This window comes from Acinonyx jubatus, chromosome A2 (assembly GCF_027475565.1).
Source record: "Acinonyx jubatus isolate Ajub_Pintada_27869175 chromosome A2, VMU_Ajub_asm_v1.0, whole genome shotgun sequence".
Lineage (NCBI taxonomy): Eukaryota > Metazoa > Chordata > Mammalia > Carnivora > Felidae > Acinonyx > Acinonyx jubatus.
Genome location: NC_069383.1, coordinates 152,793,304 through 152,820,969, shown reverse-complemented (window position 1 = coordinate 152,820,969; position 27,666 = coordinate 152,793,304). Strand labels below are relative to the sequence as shown.

The 27,666-nt window shown below is 57.8% G+C and overlaps 1 protein-coding gene across 6 annotated transcripts in view; it reads right to left on the bottom strand.

Annotated features, from left to right (window-relative positions):
* Positions 1-27,666, bottom strand: part of UNC13A (unc-13 homolog A) — a 62,090-nt gene that overhangs the window by 27,787 nt on the left and 6,637 nt on the right. For all 6 annotated transcript variants that reach the window (XM_053219668.1, XM_053219663.1, XM_053219666.1 and 3 more), the window contains exons 2-18: positions 24,959-24,988; positions 23,995-24,094; positions 21,985-22,102; positions 20,354-20,477; positions 19,678-19,751; positions 17,021-17,075; positions 15,089-15,124; positions 11,998-12,205; positions 8,621-9,172; positions 8,251-8,359; positions 6,435-6,481; positions 4,068-4,146; positions 3,353-3,424; positions 2,844-3,063; positions 2,036-2,263; positions 1,017-1,158; positions 729-898 (exon numbers count right to left, since the gene is read on the bottom strand). In XM_053219668.1, the coding sequence (XP_053075643.1) occupies positions 729-898; positions 1,017-1,158; positions 2,036-2,263; positions 2,844-3,063; positions 3,353-3,424; positions 4,068-4,146; positions 6,435-6,481; positions 8,251-8,359; positions 8,621-9,172; positions 11,998-12,205; positions 15,089-15,124; positions 17,021-17,075; positions 19,678-19,751; positions 20,354-20,477; positions 21,985-22,102; positions 23,995-24,094; positions 24,959-24,988 (2,364 nt within the window). The remainder of the gene's footprint in view (positions 1-728; positions 899-1,016; positions 1,159-2,035; positions 2,264-2,843; positions 3,064-3,352; positions 3,425-4,067; positions 4,147-6,434; positions 6,482-8,250; positions 8,360-8,620; positions 9,173-11,997; positions 12,206-15,088; positions 15,125-17,020; positions 17,076-19,677; positions 19,752-20,353; positions 20,478-21,984; positions 22,103-23,994; positions 24,095-24,958; positions 24,989-27,666) is intronic.

The following is a 27,666-nucleotide window of genomic DNA, read 5'->3' as shown; positions in this document are numbered from 1 at the left end:
GACGGTAGGCCAGGAGTCATGACCCTGAAGTTAAGACCCAGGTATCTCTTCTCAGATCGGCTCTCTGGGCTTGTGCCTCTCCCAGTAGCCTAGAACTCACTAGGCCCCGTCTCTTCCTTCAAACTAGGATTCCACACCCTGCTTCCTTGCGCAGATTAAATTCCCGAGTCTGCATCTTCTCTTTAACCAGGAGCCCTAGGCCCTGCTTCTCTCCCAGACTGGGCTCCCCAGCCCTGCCTCCGCTATCAGATCAAGATCCCCAGCATCCACTCATCTTAGATAGGATTCCTGGGTCTGCGTCTCTCTCCTCAGACTAGGATCCTCAGGTTTTGCTTCCTGCCCCCATCAGACTGGGCCTCACAGAAGACCCTTCCTCCCCCATCAGACTGGGCCTCACAGAAGACCCTTCCTCCCCCATCAGACTGGGCCTCACAGAAGACCCTTCCTCCCCCATCAGACTGGGCCTCACAGAAGACCCTTCCTCCCCCATCAGACTGGGCCTCACAGAAGACCCTTCCTCTCCCATCAGACTGGGCCTCACAGAAGACCCTTCCTCCCCCATCAGACTGGGCCTCACAGATCCTAATTCCCCCATCAGATTGGGACACACAGACCCTACCTTGTCCATCAGACTGGGCTCCTAGACTACCTCCTCCTGACACTGGTTCCCCACTTGGGCCCCCTGGGGCACCCTCCCTGTCCCCTTGCAGGACACCACCCATGCTCACCCAGGTTGTACCACACGTCCATCTCGCCGCTGAGTGTCCGCACCTCGATGATCGTCTGTCCCAGGAAGTCATCGGATTCCCTCTTAAACCGCTGCTTCACACGGGATTTGATGTCATCATCCTCGTCCCAGACACGCACCTTGATTCGGTCTGAGGAGTTGTGACATTCACTGCGGGAGGGGGGAGGGGGAGGCAGAGGCTGGGGTCAGGTGGCTGGTCTTGGAGCCCCCTTTGGCTGCTCCGGCAGGGAGTTCACCTGGGCGGCCAGGGGTTCAGCCAGGCACTTACAAGTGGAAGTTCTCCTCCCACACAGGGTTCAGGTTCCCATAGATGGTTTTCGTCCGTTTCTTGGTCTTCCCAACCTGGACAGTGACATAGGGGTCGCTGGATCCCGTCTTGTCCTTTGCCTGCAAGCCCTGGGCACAGACCACTGGAAGACACACAGGACAAATACAAATACGGGCTCAAGGAGTGAGGCGTACAGAGAAGAGTCACTGACACAGTTTCCCTGCTGCTTATTGGGGACACCTGCGACATGGCCTGAGGGCTTTGTTCTGACCATGGGAGCCCAGGGGGACGCCCACAAGACAGGAAGGGCTTCCTGAAGAGTTAACACCCCCGGAGTCCTCGGCTGATGCTGGATGGGAAGGTTGCCCTGGGTCACCCCTGGGTAAGACATTCTGTACATTGTCCTCCTGAAATTTCCAGCAGCATTGAGCCTACAGTTGCTCTCAGAGCCGCCTGTTTATTGGGGTCCCCTGCAGGGCTCCTTCTCTTTCTGCTCCCAGACTCATGTCTCCACCCACACTGGGGCTTCCTGGGGCCACCTTCTGGATACTCATCTGCCCCGAAATCCTCATCTTGGGGTCTGCTTTCAGGGAAATTCGAATGAGGTTGGGCATGGATGAACACCCGAAGGCCTCCACCCGGGCAGGACCCTTCTGCCCCCAGTGATCAGCACTGTCCCCCAGTGGTCCTGATCGTTGACACCCTGTGTAGGGCTCCTTCCGTCCCAGGCTCACTTCTCAACTCCCACGGCATCACCCCCTAGATAAACAACGTGCCCTCAACTCTTCTTCTTGGGGTCTGATTCTGGGGGTGGGGTGGGGCACAAACCAAGACTCATGCAGACAGCGTCATGCACTGCCATTTGGAGGCACACATGCCCACCGCGGGAGCACAAACACACCTAGGGACATGGGACAGATATGGACACACTACACACAGCTAAAGGAAGAGCCATAGGAGGGAGCACAGGGGGCTGAGAAGAAGGGACCCCGTGGCCACCCCCACCCCCGCGGCCTCACCAGTGATGCTGATCTTGGCCGACCACTTGGACGTGCCGTCCAGCACGCTCTGCTTGACCGCCTTCATCTGCTGCGTATGCGCGGTCTTGGTCACGGCGAAGATCTCCTGGATGAGCTCGAAGATCTCAGGTTTGTTCCGCTCCCGGATCTTCATGCGGTCCTTGAGCACCATGATGATGTTCTGCGTCCGGTCCTCCGCCCCGTGCTTGGAGCTCTTCTCTGCAGCCCCTGTGGACGCAGAGAGCAGTCACCGTCCAGAGCGCGCCCCCTCACCGGAGCGAGAACCCCAACTCCCACTCCTCAGCTTCCTGGGCTGCGGCCAAGAGCACTTAGAGCCGTGGGGGTTCAGGTGACTCACGCCCCAAAGCTAGAGCTGCTAGAGATTTCGACATGCTGTCTGCACGCCCCTACCCCTTCTCCGCGTAGTACCCACCCTGCTGCGCGAGGGGGCCGCGCTGAACCCTAGCATTCCACCAGACCCCGCCCCTTCTCTGGCTCCTCCCCCCCCACTCAGAGCCCCCTCCCTCTCTGAGCCCCCTCTCTAACCCATTTTTCTCCAGGGGAACCTCTGTCAGTAAGCCCACCCTCGGACAGTTTAGTTAGTCCCTGAGTCTCTCCCCACCCCTCTCTGACCCCCTCACGCCCCCTTTCCCCTCCTCTCGCCCCACTCCTGCGGCCAACGAGTCCCTCCCCTGTTCTTGCCCCGCCCCCGCGGAGCCCCGCCCCGCGGAGCCCCGCCCCCGCGGAGCCCCGCCCCCGCGGAACCCCGCCCCTCCCCGGAGCCCCGCCCCTCCGGCCCCGCGCTCACGCTGCAGGCAATCTGCGTTGAGCAGGTCCTGGCATTTCTCGTGGCACTTGACGCCGCACTCCGTGCAGCGCATGCCCTGCCGCGCGATGCCCCACAGCAGCCCCTCGCACTCGTAGCAGTAGGTGGGCGTGGTGGCCGTCCACACCTCGAAGTTGTGCGGCGTCGTGCAGGAGATGGGGTAGATTAAGGCTTGCAGGGTCTTCTTGTAAACGTGGTTTTTCTGAGCGGAGAGAGAGGGGCGGCATGGGGCGCTGTCCTGCGCCACCCTCATCCCCTCGCTGAGTGTAGTAAAGTCCCCGTCCCTCCCCCTGCCCCCACACCGTCGGAATCCACGGTTCCGGTGCACAGATCATGTCGGCCGGACGCAGCGCAACCAGATCGTGGGGAGGGAGGAGTGCCCGTCCCTGCCACGCTCTCCTCCTCTTCCTCCCCGGAGCCCCCAGCCCCCCCGCCCCCCCCCCCCCCCCCCCCCCCGCTCAACCCCTTGGAAGGGGAGGCGCCTCACGCACCAGCTCCTCGTTGTTCAAAGTGCTGGAGGCCAAGGCGGAGGTGATGCCCGCTTTTCTGGACTGGACCAGGGACTGGGGCAGGGAAATCACCAAGGGAGTCACCGGGGTCGATTCACACCCGTAGGGTTGTCACCACGAGCAGAATCCACAGCCATGGTTTGGGGCCGCCAGCGACGGATTGCAGCCACGGCCACAAATAGCAGCAGGAGGAGGGCCAGTGAAGAATTGGAAAATGACAGAGGCTCTGGGTTAGAAGGGACCCTGGAAGGTGAGCAGCCTCACACCCCTGACTCACCCATCCCCCCACCACCAGGAACCAGACTCAGGAACTGCATTTGGCCACGATCAGCAGCCACAGAGCAAAACTACCAGCCACTCTAGGAACCAAGATCGGGAGTCACCTGCTCTCTTCCCCACCCAGAAACTGTAGGACAGGGCAGGGTCCCCTCACCCCGGAACCCATGCATTGGGGGCCAGGTGGAAGATCCTAATGGAGGGGGGAGGGGGTCTGAGGAAGAGATGGGGGCCCAGGTCACTACCACTCACCATGGCCTGAAGTGTCCATGCAGCAGGCAGGGTAGAAATCAGATTACATTAGTCCCAGGGAACACCTTGCCAGCCCCCAGCCCCAGGTCTGCCATGGGCAGCTGTATAGGTTGAGCACTGCTCATGGCAGGCCTGCTCTGCTGGGGGAGGGGAGGGCACAGGCGCTCACCAGGTCGCTCACGAGTGGAATGGGCTTCCTCTTGCGGATGTCCGGCATGCTGTCAATGATGATGAGGCCACCGCCAGGGCTGTAAGACACACACGGGGATGTCAAGGGCCCAGGCGTCTCCCTGTCTCCAACAGACATCACTGGAGGCCTGGGCAAGACACTTGATCTCCCCGGGGCTATTAAAGGCTGAATGGCGTCTCCCAAAAAGATACATTTAAATCCTAGCCCCTAGTACCTCAGAAGGTGGCCTTATTTGGAATATCTGGGTCATTGCAGGTATAGTTAGTTAAGATGAGCTCATGCTAGACTGGGTGGGCCCGTAATCCAATATAACTGGTGTCTTTATAAAAAGAGAGACAGCAGTGTGACAACAGAGACAGAGATCAGAGCGACACATTTACAAACCAAGGAATACTGAGGATTGCCAGCAACTACCAGCAGCTGGCAAGGCAGGGAAGGAGTGTCCCCTACAGGTGACAGTGACAGAGGGAGCATGGCTCAGCCAACAACTTGACTTTGGAATCCTGGCCTCCAGAACTGTAAAAAGACTATTCTCCTGTTGGTTTAAGCTGCCCATTCGGTAGTGTGTTACGGCAGCCCCAGGAAATGAAGACGACTCCGGGCCTGAACTTCCTCACCTGGGAAATGGGGAGATGATGCTGTTGCCCAATTTGAATGGAAGTTTGAATGGAAGTTTGAGTAAACTAAGACATTCACGAGACACTACCTAATTGAAATAGGTATTTCAAAATTGAAAATACCTATGTATATTTAAAGTCGATCCTGGAAGGAGTGATTTCGAAGCTGATGGCTACGCAGCTTTGGAGTAGCTGGTGGGTCAGAATGAGCTACTTTGTGGGAGATGCTACCGTGGCCTTTACGGATTCACCTTACTGGGAGGGGCCCACATCCCAAAGAGGGTTCAGGCGTGGCTCTTCTCCAGAAGGTTCCCACTGGCCAGGGAGAGAGATGCCTGGCAGCCAGTGACTCTGGACAAGCCCCGGGGTGTCATCCATGTTCCAGTGCTGCCTGGAGGATCAGGCAGAGGCCTGGTGACTCCTGAAATACACCTGGGCTTGGCTCAGGGGGTTTGGCTCCCCAGCCTGACCCCGCCCGCGTCTCTCGAGGGCATGTCCTCCATAGATCACGTGTTCATCCCCGTGTCAGTCCCAGCTTCCGGGGCTCCCCCCAAGGACACTGGCTCATCTGGGAGTCACAGCGTCTGTCTGCGCGCCTCTGTTTGCAAAGGACGTACAAGGGAAGGCAGTCACCCTTCCCGCTGCTACTTGAAAACATTAGTGCACTTTAAAAGTATCTTTTAGGGGCGCCCGGGTGGCTCCGTCGGTTAAGCCTTCGACTTCGGCTCAGGTCACGATCTCGCGGTGCGTGGGTTCGAGCCCCACCCACATCGGGGCTCTGTGCCGACAGCTCGGAGCCTGGAGCCTGCTTCGGAGTTTGTGTCTCCTTCTCTCTCTGCCCCTCCTTCTCTCTCTGCCCCTCCCCCACTTGTGCTCTGTCTCTCTCTGTCTATCAAAAATAAATAAACGCAGAAAAAGTATCTTTCAGGGGCACCTGAGTGGCTCCGTCGGTTAAGCACCGGACCCTTGATTTCAGCTCAGGTCATGATCTCACGGCTTCCGGAGCTCAAGCCCCGCGTTGGGCTCTGCGCTGACAGCGCGGAGCCTGCTTGGGATTCTCTCTCCCCTCTCTCTCCGCCCCTCCCTGCTTGCGCGCTCTCTCGCTCTCAAAATAAATACAACCACAGATAAAAAGTAAGTGTTTAAGAATATCTTTTACATCTTCTAACCTCTCCACTCAGGCGCTGAAGGAAGAAAAGCCCGCGTAAGCGCTTAGATAGGACAAAAGGCTCCACGGACGCCCAAATAACTGTCATTAAAGAAAGGGTCACCATTAAAGGAAGAGCCAGCGACCGTAGCCATAATCTGGGATGTTTAAAAACGGAATCAGATCAACAACTTCACCCCGGGATTGCAGAGGGACGCTGCAGGACACAGGCTTCTCCTCTCTCTTATACTTATTTATTTCTCTAGGAGGAAGTGATCTTGGATAACGCGAGCGTCCGGGGCAAGGCACGTACCTCTCTGGACTCAGTTTCCCCACCTGGAAAATAGGGGTAGCAGTCCTCCCGTGGGTGTGTTGTGGGGATTCAATGTGCGACTCTCTCTGGCTTCTGTCCGGGGTGAATGCTTATGCTAGTGGCTACATTATTTCACCCGATCTGTCACTCAAGCTGTCCTCTGTCTCCATGGAACGGCTGGCTATCCTCCCCGGGCTGACGCTATGGTGTAAGCAGTCTCGAGCTCTGGATTCAAAGCTTCCTCCTTCCCCCACGACTCCGTTACTCACCCGCCTTTGAACCACAGGGATTTGGACATCTCTCCTTCTCCTCGGGCCTGCGTGACAGACAGACAGACAGACACGGTCAGTGTGGCAGCCTCTCCCCAGAGCAAGGTAGGTTCCACACCCGCTTTTGTCTCCTCTTTGGGCCGGGAGTCAGGAGGCCCGGGTCCTAGTCCTCACTGTGTGTCCTTAAGCTCTCTCTGGGCCTCAGTTTGCCCAATCTGTAAAATGGGGAGAGAAGAGCTCCTCTCTACCACCCACCTCAGTAGGACTCGGTCTCCTTGTCCGTCAAACGTGGGGACGTGTTAGCATCATCTCCAACAAGAGCCCGTGCACTATAGTCCTGGGCTTCTCGGGGGTTGGTTTAAACACTCGTAAGATTCTGTCATTCTCTAAACTTCTCCCGGCCTCACCTGCTCATCTGGTCTTGTGCCCCAGGGCCTTTGCTTGAGCTGCGCCACTTGCTCGTACGCCCTCCCACCTACTGCTCCCGATCAGCCTCCATTGATCCTTTTTTTTTTAAATATATGAAATTTATTGTCTCCATTGATCCTTCAGATCTCATTGTAGACCCAGAGCTGACACCCTTACCTCCTATGCAACTAAAGGGTGGCATGGTGGGAGAGGGTGGGGAGGGTCCAGCACTCTTCTGAAATATCGTTGAAGCATTTTGGATATCACTTCTCCTTAAGTGTCACCTCCTCCAGGGAGTTTTCCTGGTTACCTTGGATTCATTTTACGCCCCTTCTACGAGACCCACAGAGCCTGCCCACGTTTATTTGGTTTTTGCCATATTACGAGTTCCACCAAAGAGTCTCTGCTGTTTTTTATTTTTCATTCAAATTGCTGATGTAGTGAAAGTTATTCTATAGACCTTACACTGCATATTCTTTTCTATCCTTTGCATTTAGAACCATGCGAATGGATTACTTAGTCAAAAAAAATTGTTTCAATTTTAAAACATAAGACATTCGATTGGAAACGTCTGTGGCTCTGACATTTGACAGTCTAAGACCTTGAGAGTCTGTTTAGGATATCCTACTGCCAGCCTCACCCCCTGGATAATGGTCCCCCTGGATAATGACACTGCTCTGTCCCCAGCCTAGGGTGGCTTGAACAATTGAAGAGAGAAATGAGTGGCCTCAATCCTGCTGCCTGACCCTAACGCTAATGCTTTCGCCTAATTCCTTCTCTGATACTGACCAGACCTTAGACCTTTCCCCAACCCTGACTCTGGTACCCAGTGTGATCCCAGGCACTGATTCCTTTCCCTAACCCCAGTGTTAACCCAGACCTCTGATCTCTGACTGCTGCCCTCGCTCTGACCTCTCTCCCCCTCCCTCACCTCTATCCCTATCCATGAGCTTGACTCTGACATGGCTGTAACCGTGACCTGGCTCCAGGTTCCAGCTCACCTCTCCTTCCTCCCTCCTCAGAAATCCCAGGTGGGCACGAGGGAGGCTGGGCCGGGCCTTGGTGGGGCCAGCTGGTTGGGGGGAGGGCAGGCAGTCATGGGAGACCAGTGAAGGGCCCTTCTGGAGACAGATGAAGTCAAGGTGCAAACAGGGCCAGAGAGGGGTCAGGTTGTACAGGGGCTGGGCCGGGAACGGTGGGTGAGGCCAGGACACGGGCAGGTGTGGGTGGGGCCAGGTTGGGGTGGGCGGAGCCATAGAAAGACCAGGATGTAAGAAGGGGAAGCGAAGCCCGCGGTGGACGGGGCGGGGAGGGGGTGTCCGGGGGCAGTGGGCGTGGCCACGCTGTCCACGGGCGGGCCACGGCAGGTGTCAGCGGGTCTGGGCATTGGGCTGCAGCTGTCACTCACCTCCTGCAGCTGCAACCGCACTTTGTTGAAGGCTCGAAGCCAGTTGGCCTTGGCCCTGGACACGGAGTCCTGACCCTCCTGGCCTTCCTCATCCTCTCGTCGCCTGAAACTGAGGCAAGGGGCGTCGTGAGGCTCCAGGACCGGCCCTCCCTTCACCCTCCGCCCTCCGAGCGATGTCAAGCCCTGCGTGGCCTCTCTGGCCCTGCAGAGACACAGTGACCCACCTGTAGCCCCTCTGACGGGCCTCAGTGCCCCCTCCGCTTTCCCGGCCATGGCCCTGCGACACCCTCCCCTCTATTCCCCGGGTCCATGCTGACCCCATCACAGCGCCACTTGGCCGCGCGACAGCCCCTTGGCCCCCTCCCATTACCTCTCCTCAGACTTGGGGGGCTCCGGCTCAGGGGCCCGCTCCGCTGTGGGCACCTCCTCCAGTGCGGCTGGCCCAGGGGCCGCCTTGGCCACGTCGGGGGCCTCAGCAGGCCCGGCCGGAGGCCTATCCTCCTTCTCAGCTGCGGCCGGTGGGAGGCTGACACGCTTGAAGTCTTTGGGCTCAGCCACGGCCACCTCCTCCCGCTGGGCGTAGCTCCGGATGTCATCAGGCACCTCCTCCTCCTCCTCCAGCTCCTCCTCCTCATCAGGCAGCTCCTCCTCCTCCTCCAGCTCCTCCTCCTCCTCCTCCTCCAGGAAGTCCTCCAGCTCCTCGTCCAGCTCCTCGTCCAGCTCCTCCTCATCCTGGTCCCAGCGCGGCGAGTCCTTGTGGTAGCTGACCGAGCTGTGGCACGAGTGGTAGGAGTCCCGGTCCCGCTCGTCCTCTATCTCGGAGCCCTGCAGGCTCTGCTCGTCCGGGTCGAAGTCCTCACTCAGCTGCGAGCTGCCCTGGCTCAGTTCCCCCGAGGAGGCGTAGCGACTGCTGCCGGTGGGGCTGTGGGGACCAGCCACGGCTCAGCCGCGGAGGCACCCCCGAGCCACCGCCCGCCCCCCCCCACCGCGTCACGCAGGCGCCACCACCCCGTCATTCACTCAGCACTGGCGGAGGAGTGCCTACAGGGCGCCTGGCCTTGCCCCGGGTACCTGGGAAACCTCGGCCTGGAGAACCCGCTGTGTGCCACTCCTGTCCTTGCGCCCCTCCGATGTGCTGGGGACCCCAATCAGTGCCTCACCTCCAGTCTTGGGAGATTTAGTGCTTCTGCAGCTCGAACCTGGCCATGGCTCCTGATGTCCCCGAATCTAGATGCTGCCCCAACGTCCCCTCCTGTCCCCGACAGCACTCGCCTCCCATGGAAGCCACAGAGGGGCTTTTTCAAATCATAAACGCAGGCACTTACGTCCCTGTTCTAAAATCTGCCGTAGCTCCTTAGAGCCCTTGGTATAAAATCTGGGCCCTGCCCTACACCCCAGAGTGGCCCAAACCCTCCAGCCTCCCCACCTCATCTCCCTCTGTGCTCCCATCTCTCCCCCCCTGCTCCGGCCACACTGGCTTTCTCACTGTTCCTCCAGAGCCCCTGCATCAGCACCCACCTCTGAGCCATTGCCCTTGCTGTGCCCTCTTCCAGGAACACCCTTCCAGACTCTCTTTTGGTGCCCATTGAAATGTCGTCTTTGAGTGAGTTTCCCCCACCCTCCCGCCAAGTCGGGTCCTTAGGTGCGCCCCGGGTCATGCTGGATATGACTAGGAAGGAACACCTAGCCCTGGTTGAGGGCAGGCAGCATGACGCATGGGCCACCACTCGTCCCCCTTCTAATCATTCACTCAGTCACTCAACAAACATCATTCCTTGTCTTAAATACTTCCTCTGCTCTCAAGAACCGGGACCCCCCTCCCCAGCCAGCTCCAGGGATGCTGTAGGGGCCAAAACGGGGGTCTCTCCCTCTCGCCATTGGTTGCTAGTTTATGCATTTAGTTGATTGCTTTTTAGTGGCCCACCTTGTAGATGGCAGGGGACAGGTGAGGGATCAGCAAGTATTACTTGGCTGGAAAGGACTTCAAGCTCCCTCTGCTGATGAATAACCCTGAAGTCCATCCCGGCACATTCTGGGGTCCCTGGGGAGGGCGGCAGCCCAGGACTGGAATCCCAGCATAGGCCTGGATGTGTCCACCTACGACCTGAGGTGCCGCCTAAGTTGCCCCAGGCTCGTCTTTGGGGCCATCCTCCCATCCTGGCTCTGACGTACTGAGTCTTAACACAGCTCTCACCCCCCTCAGATGCTTCCCCTGGCTCCCACGCCCCTGAGTTGGCCACCCAAGGGCCTTCCTGATCATGATCTGGGACCTGATCTCCAGCCTGTGGCTGAGCTGTTTCCTCTGCCTGAAATTCTCTCCCTCGGACTTCTCATTTATCCTTCTGGGGCTATCTGCCAGGCACCTTCCTCCGGGAAGTCCTCCCTGCCCTTCCCCACTGCTAGAGTGTCCCGCCCTGCCCCTCCTTCCAGCCAAGCCCTGGCTTGTGGGATGGAATGTCTGGGTCCGGCTCGGTGTCCCCAGCCTCTCGGATCATCCAGCACCAGGCAGCACGGCCAGGATGGCCAGGGAGCGTGGCTTGAGTCACTCTCAGGGGAATGCAAGCTGTTTCTACCTCTACATCCTCTCCTCCCCCCTGCTTCTGGAGGGTCTCCCCTCACTCCTGTGTAGCCTGACCAAAGCACAAGAGGAGAGGGTTCCTCTTTCCCCGACTCCCCCCCCCCCCATCCTGCCCCAGGAATGCTCACGGTAGACAGACTTCTCCCAGCCAACCCTTTCTGGCATTTTCTCTGGGTAGGATGCTATGGCCGCTCCCCCGACTCTCTTTCTCCAAGGGCAGACCTTTCCTTTTCACTAATATTTGGTCTCTGACTCTCCTCTCAGCTGTTGCCGACAGGTTGAAACTTTGTTCCCACAATAGCTTCAGCCTGAGCCAGCTTGGGTATGCAAATGAATGGGAGTGAGGCTTGAATGGGGGAACCGTATTCTGGGGAGAGCAGGTAGTTCGGAAAAAGACCCACAACCCAAAATCACTGGGCACCCACGGGGCACCCAGTTAGCTCCAAACGGTATCGTTTGTGCTGTCGACACAACAGTCACTACGTGGCACGTTCAGACGCCCCTCTAGGCGCTTTACAAACGTGCGATCCGTTTAATACCCCGTGCGTCGCAGTTTTGTTTGGCAACCAGGGCTGGGTGATCGGGTCGGCGCGGAAGGACGGCGGCAGGCACGACTCTCAGCCTCACAAGCTTGGAGACCAGCGCCCCGCACCGGGCAGTGGCGTGGCCCGCCTGTCGGACAGGTCTAGGGCCAGCCGACTTTCGAGGGGGTAGCGGTAGAGGCCGGAGCGCGCAGGGGCAGCTCCCAAGGGACTGTGCCCGAGCCTGCCAGTCAGAAACAGAGTCGGGCCATCAGGGCAGGACCACGCCAGGACCACCAGCCGGCCGCTTGCTGGGAGACTCTTTCCAAAATCACCAGCGCCCTTAAAGGGAGCGCCCAGGCACCCCCACATCTCAGGGGCACCGCTCGGGGGGGGGGGGGTGGCCTCCTGACTCCGCTCCCCTGCGTCAGCCAAAGCACACCCCCTTTGACCAAGTTCGTGAGATTTTCTTACAAGGTTAAGCGTAAAGAAAGGGCCCTACTACCTATAAGAATGCTGCTTTCCTGGACCCGCTGACCTCCACACCCAGCTCCCCCAGGTCCTCTACTCCTGTCTCCACTCTGGGACCCAGAGCCAGATACACGCACAGGCACGCACACGGATCCCCTTCTCGAACACCGTGGCTACCTGAGGGCCCGCGGCTCGGAGAACTCCTCATAACTGTGCACGGAGTCACTGTAAGATTCCCGGGAGCCCAGGGGGGGTGGACGGACAGAATACTGGTGGACTGAGGCATTGGGTTGGGATGTGGTGTAATAGGGTGGCGGAATGCTGTTGCTTGTCTCGCTGCGATAGTCGCTGTCGCGATCGTCCACCGCACTGTCAGGGTCATCATCTGGAAGAGAGAGGAGGTGAGGGAAGAGGGTGAGGAGGGGAGGGAGAGAGAGGGCGTCCAATGGAGGCCAACACAGTCTCTCAGACTTAGGGAGTCTTCGCTGTCTGCTAACCCAAGAAGAGGGATCTTTGCCAGAATGAATCCAGGATCTCGGGTCACGTTAACAGAAGCAGAGGCTGCAGGATAAGGGAGGTGAAAACCCTGCTTTGCCAGTCAGACTGGACTCCTAGTCTGGGGTCCAATGTAGGTCCTATAATGTGGGGGGGACAGGGGCAAATTGGAGGGTGTCCTTCGGCTCAAGCGTGAGCACGGACTTGGCTAAAGTCCAGGCTTTCTGAAAGCACGATGAGTTTTTCCATCAGGCAGTGAGCTTCCCGTAAGAGAAGTCACACAAATACTCAGGGGGACGTTCAGAGGGAGATCAGGGGGACAAGGTTGGAGTAGAAATTTCCTTTAACCCTCAGAGATTTCTCGATGTCCGAGGATGGGGTTCCATGGGGGCTGACGATACTATAGGCCTCGCAAAGGATTAGATTCTTAGGTCAGATTCTTAGATTCTTAGGCAAGACCATTTTGTACCCAGAATCTACGGCCGAATGGAACAGGGCAGAGTGCTGAACTTCAAGTGTTTTATAAGCATTAAAGGGCATTTTAGTTTGGTTTGTTTTCTTTGATAAAAAAAAAAAAAAGAACAGCGTCGAAGGATGTGAGATTGTGGTTAGGACAGTAGAGACTCAATTTATTTAAAAGGCAACCCTGGAAAACAAATGGGCTGCAAGAGAAAAGAAATGAAGGCCCAGATTAGGTGGCCCAGGGCATGAATTGACCAGTGGTATTAAATGCCAAGGGGGGTGATTTGCCCTTTAATGCCTTTAGGTTTCTTTGCTCATGTTCCGGATGTGTGTGTATTTTTCTCGCCTTATTGTTTTAATCTCCTAATTTCCCGCCCCCCCCCCCCCAGCTAATCGTGTCTGTTTCTATGTATTTGACAAATAGGTCCATTTTTTTTTAATGGGGTGAACGGTGGGGGGGGGGGGCGCCTGGGTGGCTCAGGTCATGATCTCACGGTGCGTGGGTTCGAGCCCCGCATCGGGCTCTGTGCTGACAGCTCAGAGCCTGGAGCCTGCTTCGGATTCTGTGTCTCCCCATCTCTCGGCCCCTCCTCTGCTCGTGCTCTGTCTCTCTCTGTCTCTCAATAATAAACAAACGTTAAAAAAAATCAAGTTCATCCTTCATGTAAAAACCTATTTGGATTCATTCCCTAAGTTAGTTTGCCTTTGGAGAAACCTTGAATTCATTCTCAGCGAGCAAAGCCAGCCTCCTCAAGGTCACTCTGGCCTCCTGGTTTCTCATCTGACTCGGGCCACTGTGACCTACGAGCTTTTTATCCTGTCCCTGTCGTAAGCGGCCACCATCTGATGTGCTGGGTGCCATCAGTGCCGGCATTTTAGGCAGAGGCAGATGTGAATTTCCACGGCTCAGGTCTACACGCATCAGGGTATAACTGTGAGGCCACGGAGGCCTGAGGCCGGGGATCTGAAATCCGGACAGAGTGTCCCCGTGGAATTCTGGATGAGTTGTCAACGTTACCGAATTGTTCCTTTGACCAATTTGTTCGCTACCCAGTTTTCTGGGTGTAGAGCCTCTAACCAAACCGGCATCCTTTCTGCCCAACTGTCCTGGACCAGGCCAAGATGCTCCCAGCCAAACTGCCTGACGCTGCGGGTGTAGTCGGCGAACGGTTTTTGTTTGTTTGTTTTTTTTCCAGACACATTGTCCAGTTTTGGGGGGCAAATTGCTTTCTATCGGTTTGGGTTTTTTGGTTTTGTTTTGTTTTGTTTCCACCCTGACTCCGCTTCCTCCCACATGGTTTTTGACCGAATTGCCTGCTTGCCCAGAGAGGCATTTTCAGCCACTTGTGTTTCAACCCACTGGCCCGACTGTCTTTGTGCTTCTTGACCCAGCGATCAGCTTTCGCCACGTTGGTTTTAACCAAAAATATCTCTGTTTGTTGACCGTGCCGTTTGTCTGTGGCAAACTGGTTGGTACCGGGCCCTCTTGCTTGCCGAATGGCTTTTCTGGCTAAATGGGTTTTTGACAAATTGTTCCGGATCAAAGTAGCAGTAAACATTTCCCCTGGTCCCGGAGGGAAGGGGGAAGCGGGGTCTGGCCGTCAGGTTGTGGGCACTGGTGGAGGCGTTCCTAGTTGGTGGGGTAAAGGGAAGGAGGGAGATTCACGTTCAGGCCATAAGCCTGGATTTTTCTGGAAGGGGCAAGACACGGAGGAAAGGGAGCTATTCCTTGGGGAGATAAATGAGCACCCAGTTGTTGGGGGAGGGGAGGGCTGGTCTCCTTCCCCCGGGGGTTAAATTGGAGGAAGATGGCAGGGGGCTTTGGGAGCTGAGGTCTCTGGAGTGATCCGTGCCCGGGTTTCCCTGCCCGGCTGCTCTCTCAAAGACCCTCTCCCCCCATACCTACCCCCCTCTGAGTGACACTGGGGCCCATTTCCCGGCGGAGGAGGAAGGTGGGGAGACAAAAGACAGGAAGGAGTCACAGGAGAGGAGATGACGTTATACACGGGGAACAGGGGGGAAGGGGTCACAGTGCCCAGCTGGAGACAGACAGGTCTCTGGTCGAAATGCCCACCCCTCCCGGCGGAATCCCTCCACCCCGGTAATGGTGCCCGCTCCCGAGCGAGCAGAGCAGGACCCTCGAGACAGACCTTAATGGTCAGGGACAGGAGGGCACAGGCGGGGTCTTATCAGTCCTCAGGCCCCCCAGCCACCGGCTCCCTGATTCCCTGGCGGTCGGGCAGGGGGGCCTCAGGGTTGCCAAGGCCCCCACTTCCCCATGGCCTCCCAGAACATCAAGCTGAGTACTTACTCTGCTGTTCACCCCAGCCAAAATAATTCCAGTTGCCTACAAAGAGAAGGGGCAGAGATAATAAAAAGGAGCAGGCGGGGGGGGGGGGTGGCACGGGGAGGGGGACTCCCCCATCCTCCTCATTTTCCCCTTCTCCTCCTCCCACCCCAGGACCTCGATCCCCTCCTGCCCCGAGCGTCTCCTCAGAATATCACTCTAGCCCCCCTGACATTTGTGCTGCCTTCGGTCATCAAGGTGGGGTAACCGCATCCTTCAAAGAGGCCACAGGCTCAGCCAGGAAGTAATCAAGGGGACATTCGGGCCCAGGGTTTTATCACCCCTGCCCTCCCCCTTCCGGCAAACAAGGAAAGAAACCCTGGACTGGAAATCCTACACTTCGAAATACCACCACCACCCCCACCCGCCATTGGGTGGGGTTTAATAATTCTGTTCGTTTGACAGGTGAAGGCATAGGGCTCAGAGAGGTAGAGTGAGCAGCCTAAAGTCACACAGCTTCTGAGCATCAGGACCGGGGAGAGAACCACATTTCCCCCCATCCCCTCAACCCCAGCGCCCCCCCCACCCCCACCCCGGGCATCTTGGGAAAAATGCCTCGGGCCAGAGTCCTGACACCTGGCTGCCTCCTCCGTGAAACGGAGGCGACAAACTGTTCCCAAGAGAACTTGGAGGTAAAGGCTGAGGGGTAAGGGAAGTCTCCGTTCCCAAACTGAACCCACCCCTTCCTTCAGTCCACCTGTCCAGGAGTCACCTGTCTGCTCCTGCCTGATGCTGTCCCCACCCCACCCCTTCAGTGATCCCGTTCGCCACCAGGGTGGGGGGTTGTAATTTCCTCAGGGCGGTGATGACCCCTCCCCAGGTAGGGAAGTCAAAGGGTTTCTCGATAGCAGCCCCAAGAAATGAGGTCCCCCAAGTGCAGCCCCCCCCAGCCCCTCCACTTTGTGGTTACCATCCTGGGCATATGGGGGGTCGACAACGCATACAGGGGAGACTGGGGGGGGCGAAAGGGGGAAGGGGGAGCAGGATGGAGAAGGAGAAAGAGGTTGAAAGGTGGGGGGGGGCCAAAGTGCCACGGGTGGGGTTCTGCCCTGAGACTGCATGATTTGTCCCTTTCTCCCCGCTCCAGAGGACTCGGAGGGCACTTTTAGGAGAGAGACATCTCCTTGGCCCAAGCACGACCGGCCTGGGTGCCTCTGAGTCTCCGTAAGGCCAAGGAGGATAAACCCCCCTGCAGACTTCAGCCTCGACGGAGGGGCAGCGGTCAGAGGCACGGGACTGTCATTGCCATCAACAGATGCGGTGCAGTGGAAAGAGAAGCAAACTTGGGAGCCCCGCAGACCTGAGCTCAAGTCCTAGCTCTGCCTCCGGCTGGGTGTGTGGCCTTGGGCAAGCGGCGTCTCCTCCTGGGCCTCGGTTTCTCTGCCTCAGAAAATGGGCGAGTGAAAAAGCCTTCATCCATCGTTCGTGCGCCCTGTGTTAACAGGGTTGTCTGTCTACACCGTCTGACTGTGGGCTGCTGGGGTGGGGGCGGGGGAGGTCTGCGTGAGCCCCGCGGAGGTTTGTTCAACGAGTTATAGGCCCTCATCCAGGGTCCGGCGAGTGACACGAAAGGGTCTGCCAAGGGTTTTTCAAGTCTCTAGAAGGACTCCTCTGCGTCCTTCCAACAGGCCTCAGGGTTGGAGGCACTGTCACGCCCTCTTTCACAGAGAGGGGCTCCGTGGATCCGAGGGGGACACCGGCAGGCCTGCGACCACACAGCAAGGCAGGACTCGCATTCGGGTCCCAGGTCTTTTCTTTCCACTGCACCGTGAGCAGGCATCGTGCCTTCTTAGGACCTGTCCTCTGGAGGGGAGTGGCCCGTGATGCAGGACAGCCCCGGGTCGGGGAGGGACGAGGGTTCAGCTGATGCCCAGGGAGGACTCGAGAGATACTTACAACACTGGTTGCTGGGGACGGGGAGAGGCTTGTCTGGTTCATCTTGGAACGAATACTGAGAGGGAGGGAAGGAGAGAGGGTGCCTCTCAGGAAGGGACAGGAGCCAGGGGACCCAGATGGCCCTCTGCTCTGTTCCATTCTGACCCCCGCCCGCGGCTTCCCAAATCCCCTCCATCTGCAGGAGGAGGATACAGATGTCCACAGAGAAAGACACACACACACACACACACACACACACACACACACAGAGCGAGAAACAGAGACGCGAGAGCAAAAAGAAACACGGATGAGAGAAAGGAACAAATAGACGTGGGGGCAACCGAGGCAGGGAGCGGAATAAAGAAGAAGACGAGACGCGAGGCTGGACAAAGACGGTTAACTTGTGAGTGTTGCCCGTTTGGGCTCCACCTCCCGCGGGACAGAGCTCTGGTCTTGCCTGCGGTTTCTTCCTCGCCTTCGCCTTCGGAAGGCTGTTCTTCTGGACCTCAGTGGCTCTTTGCGCGGTGATGACGCAGAGCCACGAAGAAGACGGGGAACGTCACAGAAGAACAGGGGGGCAGGGGCGCCTGGGTGGCTCTGACGGGCACGCGTCGGGCTTCGGCTCAGGTCGCGATCTCGCGGTTTGTGAGATCGAGCCCCGCGTCGGACTCTGCGCTGACAGTGCAGAACCTGCTTGGGAGTCTCCATCTCTCTCTCTCTCTCTCTCTCTGCTCCTCCCCTACGCTCTCTCTCTCTGCCCCTTCCCTACTCTCTCTCTCTGCCCCTCCCCTACTCTCTCTCTGCCCCTCCCCTACTCTCTGCCCCTCCCCTACTCTCTCTGCCCCTCCCCTACTCTCTGCCCCTCCCCTACTCTCTCTCTCTGCCCCTCCCCTACTCTCTGCCCCTCCCCTACTCTCTCTGCCCCTCCCCTACTCTCTGCCCCTCCCCTACTCTCTTTCTCTGCCCCTCCCCTACTCTCTCTCTGCCCCTCCCCTACTCTCTCCCTCTCTCTCTGCCCCTTCCCTACTCTCTCTCTCTCTCCCTCTCTGCCCCTCCCCTACTCTCTCTCTCTCTCTGCCCCTCCCCTACTCTCTGCCCCTCCCCTACTCTCTCTCTGCCCCTCCCCTACTCTCTGCCCCTCCCCTACTCTCTCTGCCCCTCCCCTACTCTCTGCCCCTCCCCTACTCTCTCTCTCTGCCCCTTCCCTACTCTCTCTCTCTCTGCCCCTCCCCTACGCTCTGTCTCTCTGCCCCTCCCCTACTCTCTCTGCCCCTTGCCTACTCTCTGCCCCTCCCCTACTCTCTCTCTCTGCCCCTCCCCTACTCTCTGCCCCTCCCCTACTCTCTCTCTCTGCCCCTCCCCTACTCTCTGCCCCTCCCCTACTCTCTCTCTCTGCCCCTTCCCTACTCTCTCTCTGCCCTTCCCCTACTCTCTCTCTCTGCCCCTCCCCTACTCTCTCCCTCTCTCTCTGCCCCTTCCCTACTCTCTCCCTCTCTCTCTGCCCCTTCCCTACTCTCTCTCTCTCTCTCCCTCTCTGCCCCTCCCCTACTCTCTGCCCCTCCCCTACTCTCTCTCTGCCCCTTCCCTACTCTCTCCCTCTCTCTCTGCCCCTCCCCTACTCTCTCCCTCTCTCTCTGCCCCTTCCCTACTCTCTCCCTCTCTCTCTGCCCCTCCCCTACTCTCTCCCTCTCTCTCTGCCCCTTCCCTACTCTCTCTCTGCCCCTCCGCTACTCTCTCTCTGCCCCTCCCCTACTCTCTCTGCCCCTTCCCTACTCTCTCTCTCTGCCCCTCCCCTACTCTCTCTCTCCCTCTCTGCCCCTCCCCTACTCTCTCTCTGCACCTTCCCTACTCTCTCTCTGCCCCTCCCCTACTCTCTCCCTCTCTCTCTGCCCCTCCACTACTCTCTCTCTGCCCCTCCCCTACTCTCTCTCTCCCTCTCTGCCCCTCCCCTACTCTCTCCCTCTCTCTCTGCCCTTTCCCTACTCTCTCTCTCTCTGCCCCTCCCCTACTCTCTCTCTCTGCCCCTCCACTACTCTCTCTCTGCCCCTCCCCTACTCTCTCTCTCTGCCCCTTCCCTACTCTCTCTCTGCCCCTCCCCTACTCTCTCTGCCCCTTCCCTACCCTCTCTCTCTGCCCCTCCCCTACTCTCTCCCTCTCTCTCTGCCCTTTCCCTACTCTCTCTCTCTGCCGCTCCCCTACTCTCTCTCTCTGCCCCTTCCCTACTCTCTCTCTGCCCCTCCCCTACTCTCTCTCTCTCAAAATACATAAGCTTTCAAAAAAATCTTTTAAATTAAAAACTAAAGAAACAACACGGGTCCAGAGGCCAGAGCTAGTAGGGGAAGGAGGACTTTGAAGAAAGTCCGAACGGGTGACCCAAGGAGTTGAGGGGTGTGGGGCGGAAAGCGGAGGTACGAACTGCCGCAGGGCCCCTGTGTCTCCTCGAGGGCGTCTGGCAAGGGCAGGACTTGAGCCGATTGAAATCAGTTGGTCGTTGGGGGACTGTATGCCCCTCAATGCCATCCTTGCTTTGAGACGGGACCAAACGAATCGCCGATTTAGTTCAGTTAGGGACACAGACATGGGGAGACCAGTGGAGAGAGACGAGGACGTGGGGAGACAGAGAGACAGACACAAGAAGAACGGAGTCCTCCCCCCGCCCCGCCCCCTCCAACGCTCACCTCATCCTGGTCCCGCATGGCGTTCAGCTGCTCCAGCTTCTTGGCCCAGTAGCGCGCTTCCTCCTCAGGGATGTCTGGAAGCGGAGCCCCGGCTGTGAGTCTGGAAGCCCGCCCTGCCCCTCAGCCTTCACCCAGTGCACCCTGCAGGCCTAGGGGCTGGTCTCAAGGGGGTGGAGGAAGAGGAAGGGAGAACAGGGCGAGCTCCCATCCCTCCCCGCCCCAGGCCGCCTTGGGAATGAACGGTGGGTGGCCGAGGAGAAGCTCGTGGCGTCACAAGGGTGGGGGAGCCACGGGTCCTCGGAAAGATGGTACGGAGATGACTGAGCTGGGTCCAAGAAAGCAAGAGGGGCTTCTCTGTGTCTCTGTCTCTGTTTATCTCCACACGTCTCTCTGCCTCTGTCTCTCCTCGTATCCCCAGCTCACCAAGGACCAGCCCAGGACAGCTCAGACCCAAGCCCCATGGGTCAAGAAGCAACTGGCGGCCTGCTGGTGACCTAGAGGGCCTGGGACGTGCTCTGCGCACGGCAGACACATGGCCCGCTGCCTCGCTGCACCTGCGAAACTCTCTCTTCTGGAGAGAGGAAACTTTATCTTCAGAACGAAGGGCGGCCTGAAGCCACCCAGGCCTGGCCATTCTCCTGGGCCCGAGGAGGGTCCTGTGCCCCCCCACACTCACCTAAAGGCAGCTCGAAGCGGGTGTCAAGGAGGATGCGGTGGAAGGTGGGGTCCTTGGTGCCGCAGATCTCGCTGTCCGCCATGATGACCTGAGAGTCCAGTGTTAGCCACTCTCCAGGGCCCTCCTGGGGGTTGGGATGGGGTGACAGGGCCCAAAGTGACACAGGGTGGAGCAGGGATCTGCCGCACGCCGGCCAGTGGGCCCCCTAGTCTCACAGAAGATCCCCTTCACCTCACCTCACTCTTACCCCGAGAGCAAGGGTCGTGCCCCACTTTACAGATGAGGCAACTGAGACTGAGAGAGAAGGTCCCAGTCCAGGGCCACGCGGTAGGTCAAGGACGCAGAGAGAAGGCCCTGTGGGGCCAGGTAGCGGGGGTCTGAAGCTCGCGTCGCTATTCCTCATCTCTGATGAGGCGTATGTGGCCCCCGCTTCGAATAAAAGCCCTGAAGCCCAGCCAGGGGAGAACCCCCACCCCAAGCGAACAAACCAGACCCGCCCTCACAGGAGACAGAGCCAGGCACAGGCACCTCCAGCCCAGAGAGTCAAGGGCAAAGCCAGAGGAAGGGAGGGGGCAGGGGCATCCCGAGGGAAGTTAGGGAAGACTTCCTGGAGGAGAGCACATCGGAGCTGGGCTTAGAGGGTGATGGAGAGGATACTTGAAGCCCAGGGAACAGCACGTGCAAAGGTTCAGAGGCCATCTTTGGGGCCTATAAAGGGTGGAGGTTGGGGTGTGGGGGGAGCTGAGGCTGGCAATGTAGGCAAGTGCCATCAAGAAGGCCTCCCAGTGCCTGGGGCGCCTGGGTGGCTCAGTCGGTTAAACGTCCGACTTCAGCTCCGGTCATGATCTCACGGTTTGTGGGTTCGAGCCCCATGTCGGGCTCTGTGCTGACAGCTCAGAGCCCGGGACCTGCTTCGGATTCTGTGTCTCCCTCTCTCTCTGCCCCTCCCCTGCTCGTGCGCTGTTTTTTAAAAATGAATAAGCGTTAAAAAGAAAAAAAAAAAGAAGGCCTCCCAAAGGAGATGGGCAGAGATGGCAAGAAAAGGTCCCAGGGTGGTAAGATCCCCCTGGGTTCAGCATGAAGGGGCTGAGGGGAAGGAGTGAGGCTTAAGGCCAGGGGGCCAGGGAGGAGGCCAAGCTTATGGTCTACCGCCTCCGGGGCTGGTGCAGCCTTCCCCCTGCACAAAGTGCTCATTACCCACAATGTGTCCCTTCTCTCTCTTCCATCGGAATACATCTTCAGCAGGGCCACGGGCTATGTAGCTTAAGACTACATTTCCCAGACTCCCTTGCCGCTAAGGGTCCGCACGACTAAGTTCTAGCCTATAGGCTATGAGTGAAGTGCGGTGAGCCTCTTCCAGATGAGGCCCTTAACCAAGAGGGTGAGCCCCCTCCCTGGCCACCTTTTCTTCCCTTGATAGCAAAGCAGACATAATGGAGATCCTCCAGCAGCCGTCCCTGGTTGCACAGGGAGAAAGGCAGAGCAACAAGATGGAAGTTTAGACCCTAGTGACTTTGGAGTCACCATCACAAACGTTGTGGGCGGGCGGAGATACGCGTCCATCGTGTTTAGGCCACTGGCCTCTGGGCCCCTCCAAGGCACTCTTCCCCAACCCTTGACCCACCACTCACTTCGTTGGACTGGCGGATGGTCCGCAGGGGAATCCACACGGTGCCCACCATTGTGTCCCAGATGAGACCCTTGTTCCACACCTCTACCGTCAACCCCAAATCCAGGCGGTTAATCTCACTGTGGAGAGAGGGGAGGGGCGTGAAGGGGTAGGGGTAAGGGGTGAAGTCTCAGAAAAGTCCATCCACCTGCCTTGTCTTAGGACACACAGCCAACTGGAATTCAACCCCAGGCCTGGATGAGGCCCACCAGGAAGGTAACACAGTAATCCTTGTTTTACAGAGGGGAAACTGAGGCCAAGGGGTTAAGTTACATGCTCAGGGTATCACAGCAGAACCCGGGAAGGTATCACCTCTCCTGAGCCCCCAACTCCCTTGGCTCTTCCTGGAGCCCTCAGGCCCAGAGATACTGGCTAAGGGAGGAAGAGGCTCAAACACTGTGGCTCCCTATTACCCCAGGATAAGGGCATTCAGGATGCCTCCCTCCTTCACAATGTCACCTCCATCCAATCATATGGGGACAACCCTGAGAATGTGAATGATACCACCTCTAGGCACTTTTCTCGCAGGACCCACCCTGGAAATAGGCAGATTGGGAGGAAAACCTTGGGGAATGTCCCCCTTCACTGAATTTACCAATCCACCGGAGATTTGTCTCGAGGACTGTTCTCCTTTGGTGTATCTGTGACCTGGTCGTTCAGTGACTGGTTTCCAGGGGGTTGGGGACCACACTGTCTCTCCTCTTCCACATCTTCCCTGGAACCTGCAACTCCCACTCTTTCCTCAAATTCCTCTGCTCCAGGGTCCCAACTCTGGGTTCTCTCATGGCCTCCACCACTGCTCGTCCCCAGTCAGGCTCTGCTCGGGGGGTTGAGGGCTGCCTGGGTCCAAATCCCAGCTCTGCCAGGTATGAGCTGTGTGATACTGAACAGGTGGCTTTGCCTCTCCAGCCTCTGCCTCATCTGTAAAATGAGGATTGAAATGGCGCCCTCCCTCCCAGGCTTGTGTGTGTATGTGTGTGTGTGTGTGTGTGTGTGTGTGCGTGTGGCGGGGGGGGGGAGTTGATTTAATCAAAGCCTTAGAAGGGGGCCTGGTATTTTGTTGGTCATCATCAGAGAAGATGGGGTGTCATACGGGCGCCTGGGTGGCTCAGTCGGTTGAGCGTCCGACTTTGGCTCAGGCCATGATCTCATAGTTTGTGGGTTCAAGCCCCGTGTCAGGCTCTGTGCTGACAACTCAGAGCCTGGAGCCTGTTTCGGATTCAGTGTCTTCCTCGTTCTCTGCCCCTCCCCCACTCAGGCTCTGTCTCTGTCTCTGTCTCTGTCTCTCTCTCTCTCAAGAATAAATAAACATTAAAAAAATTTTTAAAAAGGAAAAGAAATCACACAAATGACTAAAATAACACTTGGTGGCTAGACCTGAAACTGCCCTCCAATTGAAGGCTTGGGGCTGTGGTCAGGGAGGGCTTCCCTGAGGAGGTGACACTGGTGAGACCCAAAGGACAAGATGGAGCCTGCCAGGTCCGGTGGGGGCGGTGGAGGAGAGGAGAGAAGAGCAAGTGCAAAGGCCCTGGGGCAGGAACAAGCTGAGCCAGAAGAGATGGAGGCAGATGCTGGCAGGAGATCACAGGGGCCGGGCCTGGAAAGGGGGGTGCTCGGGAGAAGAGTGTGGGTTTTGTTCTGAGGTTCACAAACCACGAGCCATGGGCAAGTTTAGAGGGTGACAGGATGTGATTTGCAGTTTTAAAAATGTCCCCCTGGCAGCCTGGAGGAGAACAGGTTGCCGGGAGGCAGGAGGCGGGCAGCAGCAGGAGGCCAGGGGCGGAGGCCGGCGGGCAGCGGGCACTTGGCTGGCGGCCACGGGGATCGGAGATCAAGAGGCAAAGCCGATGGCTGGCCGCGGGGCCGCGGGAGGAGGGAGCGCAGTCCCAGACAACACCCGGGTGTCCGGCTCGCTCCGTGGGACCAGCCAGCCAGGCGACAGGCCCTGCTAACTCGGTCACTGCAGACTCACAACATGAAATCCTGTTCCCAGCTGGGCTGGCTGCCCCGCACCGCGATGGTCGTGCTCTTGACATTTTGCACCTTCAGGGTCACATACGTGTTGAATTTCTCTGCAGTGGTGAGAGCAGGGGTCAGCACAGGGGCCCAGGGAGTCCCCATGCCCCTTCCCCCAAGCTCTAGACAACCCTCTTATAACCCCCCGGGGTCTCCGTGTGCTTGGGGGCCACGGTCTAATAACCAGGTCCAATAGACGGAGCTGTTTCTGTGCCTACAGCCCAGGCTGACCCCCAGAGCCCCTCCCCCACCCCAGTCCCTCAGAGCATAAGGGAAGGGCCTTGTGGGATCTGGGGGTGCCTAGTCTAGCTGCTTAGAAATGACTATGTTCAATAGCTTTGGTTTTTCAGATGGGAGGACTGAGGCCCTGGAGAGGGGAACAAAAATGGCAGTAAGGGGTGCCTGGGTGGCTCAGTCAGTTGAGCGATCGACTTCGGCTCGGGTCATGATCTCACAGTTTGTGGGTTCGAGCCCCGCGTCGGGCTCTGGGCTGACAGCTCGGAGCCCGGAGCCTGCTTCGGATTCTGTGTCTCCCTCTCTCTCTGCCCCTCCCCCGCTCATGCTCTGTGTCTCTCGGTCTCAGAAATAAGTAAACATTAAAAAATATTTTGTTTAAATGACAACAAGAAATTCCCTTCGCCTCTCCGAGCCTCACTTTTCCCACCTATAGCCTGATCTAGGAGTCCCAGCCTGTGTCTTAGGATCCTGGGAAGGGCTGTTGGCTCAGGGTGAGCCCCACCTCCACTGGATTCTCCAGGGGATGGCTGGGGAGACTCTGGGATCACAAGCCAGGTCTGACACTCTGTGATGCTCAGCAGACAGGCAGCCCAAGTCCCCTGTCACTGGCTCCAACCCCCTCCCCTATGTCTCCAAGACACAGACAGACGACACAGGACAGGGCAGGAATAGAGGCCACTTACCTTGGGCACCATCAAACTTGGCTTTTTTGACTGTGGAGAGAGACAGAGATAGGGAAAGGAGATGGGGAGAGAGGTGGGGAGAAGAGAGAGACAAAGACACCAAGATGGAAATAGAACAAGACAGGCAGAGAGGACAGGGACGCAGAAACAGAGAGACAAAGAAAGGCAGAGACAGAAAACAAAAGGGACCAATGGAGAGATCAAACAGAAAACAAAAACGAGAGAGAGAGAGAGAGAGAGAGAGAGATGAAATCAGAGACAGAGACAAGAAGAGGAGAAACAGGAAGGAGAGGAGGGAGGCAGGGATGAGAGGGAGAGAGAGAAGCCATCAGACAGATGAGCACAGGCAGACCTCAGGGTTGAAGGAAATTTGGACCCTGGGAGCAGTTTCTGCCCCCTTTCCCTCCCCATCAAACTGCCCCCCAGAGCTCTCCCACCTCTGGCTGTGCCTTTCCCCACAATTGAACAGGATTCAAAAGAAGGAGCTGGGCAGGGCACAGGAGAGGCCTCCCACAGGAAGCCCTCCAGGATTGCAGCAGTGAGAGACCAGTTAGGGAGGAAGAGAGGTGGGGAGAGAGGAGAAAGGCGATCTCCAGTGACCCCCATCCTCCTGTCAGGCCAGTGAGGCTTCTCCCCCAATTATCCAGCTCAGTCTGTCCTACCAAATGCTCCGCCCCGGGGTTGAGGTCTCATGTTCAAACGGGACTGGGTGATGTCGCACAGAACCGCCCCGAGACCTGGCTCCCTAGCGCACAGAGAGACATCCGAACCCCCGCTGGGAGGTTGTTACGGCTTGTCCAGCCCAACCCGCCGATGAAACGCGAAACCCAAATATGTGTCGGGTCCCAGGTGGTCCAGTCTCTCCGGGTTTCACGTAACCCCACAGTCCCAAGGGAGTCAAAGCAGTGCCACCCTTCCCTGGGTCTTCTCACGGGATACAGAACTTACATTCAACATCTCCCACACCCTGCAGCTGCCCCCGACATCCTTCCCCGCCACCCACTCTGTATCTCCACCCAAACCCTGCTTCCCCACTGAGCCCTTCCGCCTGTTTTCCACCATCCTTTCCCCTTGTTCCTTTTCGATGTACGTTGTGGTTCCCACGGGCAACACACGCACATTTTGCAAAATCCAAGGCGCCCCAGAGATTGGTACGCGACGAGAACAAGGCTCTTCCCACACCAGGCCCCACAGTCCCCGCCTTGTGCAGTCAACACTACCGGTTCCTTCCAGGGCTACAGGCACACAGTCTGTGATCCAGCAGCCGTGTGCACGTGTGCGTTATTTTACTTCCTACGCCAATGGCAGCGTTCGACACCCTCTGTAGAAATTTGCTGTCTCTCGGGACGGACTGAAGAGTTTGTGCAAGCGAGTCGGAGGATAAATTCCTAGAAACAAAGTTGCGCGGGCTGCTACTCTTTCTTTTATTCTGAGAGCCAAGTTCAGCCCTTTTGTGGGCAAATGCCATGGCCTCCCATCTTGGGGTCATATCTCTGTCCACATCGCTTGAATTTCTGTCTTGCAAAAGCGCCCAAAAGATACCAATGAAGGGAGAATTCCCATCAAGGGTGGGGGTGGGGTGGGGGCCGTGGGGGTGGGGGGGATTGACGTCCAGAAGCACAGCGAACCCCCCGGAGTCGCAGAGCAGGAGGGAGAATGATCACCTTCCTATACTACTGCCCAACCCCCACCAAACTTGAAATGCAGATGGGCTGTGCATTGTACTCAACACCCCTGGGTTTGGGTTTGGCAGGTTGAAGCGCGGAAGGAGCCCTCGGCTGGACCTTGGGAGAGGCGAGCACTGGTTCAGCACGGAGTCAGGTGGAGTCAGGTTCAGCCTATGGTGCTGTGTGAACCCGGGCAGGTGAACCCCCTTCTCTGGGCTTACTGCATCTCTCTCTTTCTGGTTTTCTAGATCTGGCTTTCTCTCTGTCTCTCTGTCTCCTGCTGTATTTTATCCCTGCGTCTCTGTCTCTCTTTGCCCCACACCCCAAATCAGTCACCGTGTCCTGTCTTCCTCACCTTCCCATTCAAGACACGTAACGGCATGGGCAAAGGCCCCTCTCTTGAGTACATGCTCAGCTCCTGTCCCACTGCCCCCTTCTTGTACCCTCAGCCCCACTCAGCCCACAGGGAGCTCAATCACCCAGCTCCTCACCCCTGGGGCTGAGTGAAGCTCAGGGACCCTTAGGAGGGTGCCCTCTTTGAGGTCTCTGAGCTCTGCCCTGGTCTGTAAAAAGGGACCCAGAGCAGGAGCCGCAGGTGTCCTTCCTAGGGGACCCCCTGCTTGCACTCCTGTTGATTGGGAAGGGTGGAGCAGTGATGGTGCAGAGGCAGGGGCCAGGCAGGGAGGAAGGACGGAGAGGGACACAGAGGCTGAGAAAGGGGCACGCACAGAGGGATCAGTCTGGCGGAAGGAAGAAAAGGAGAGGAGGAAGGGGGGTAGATAACAAGTCATGAGAGTCAGAGACAGAGACGCAGAAAGAGGGAGACGCACAAATGTCCACTAGGGAGGGCCAGAGAAAAGGAGAGGCAGAGTGGGGAGAGAGGGTTGGAGGGGGATCTGAGGGGCTGATTGGTGTCTAGCCTGGCCTGGCCCGCAGATCCCGCTCTGGGTCCCCTCACCAGGGACAGAGCTCAATGAGGAGGCCAGTCACCCAAAGTTTGTCCTTCATCCTCTCCTCCTGGGTGGGGATGGGGTGACTCTC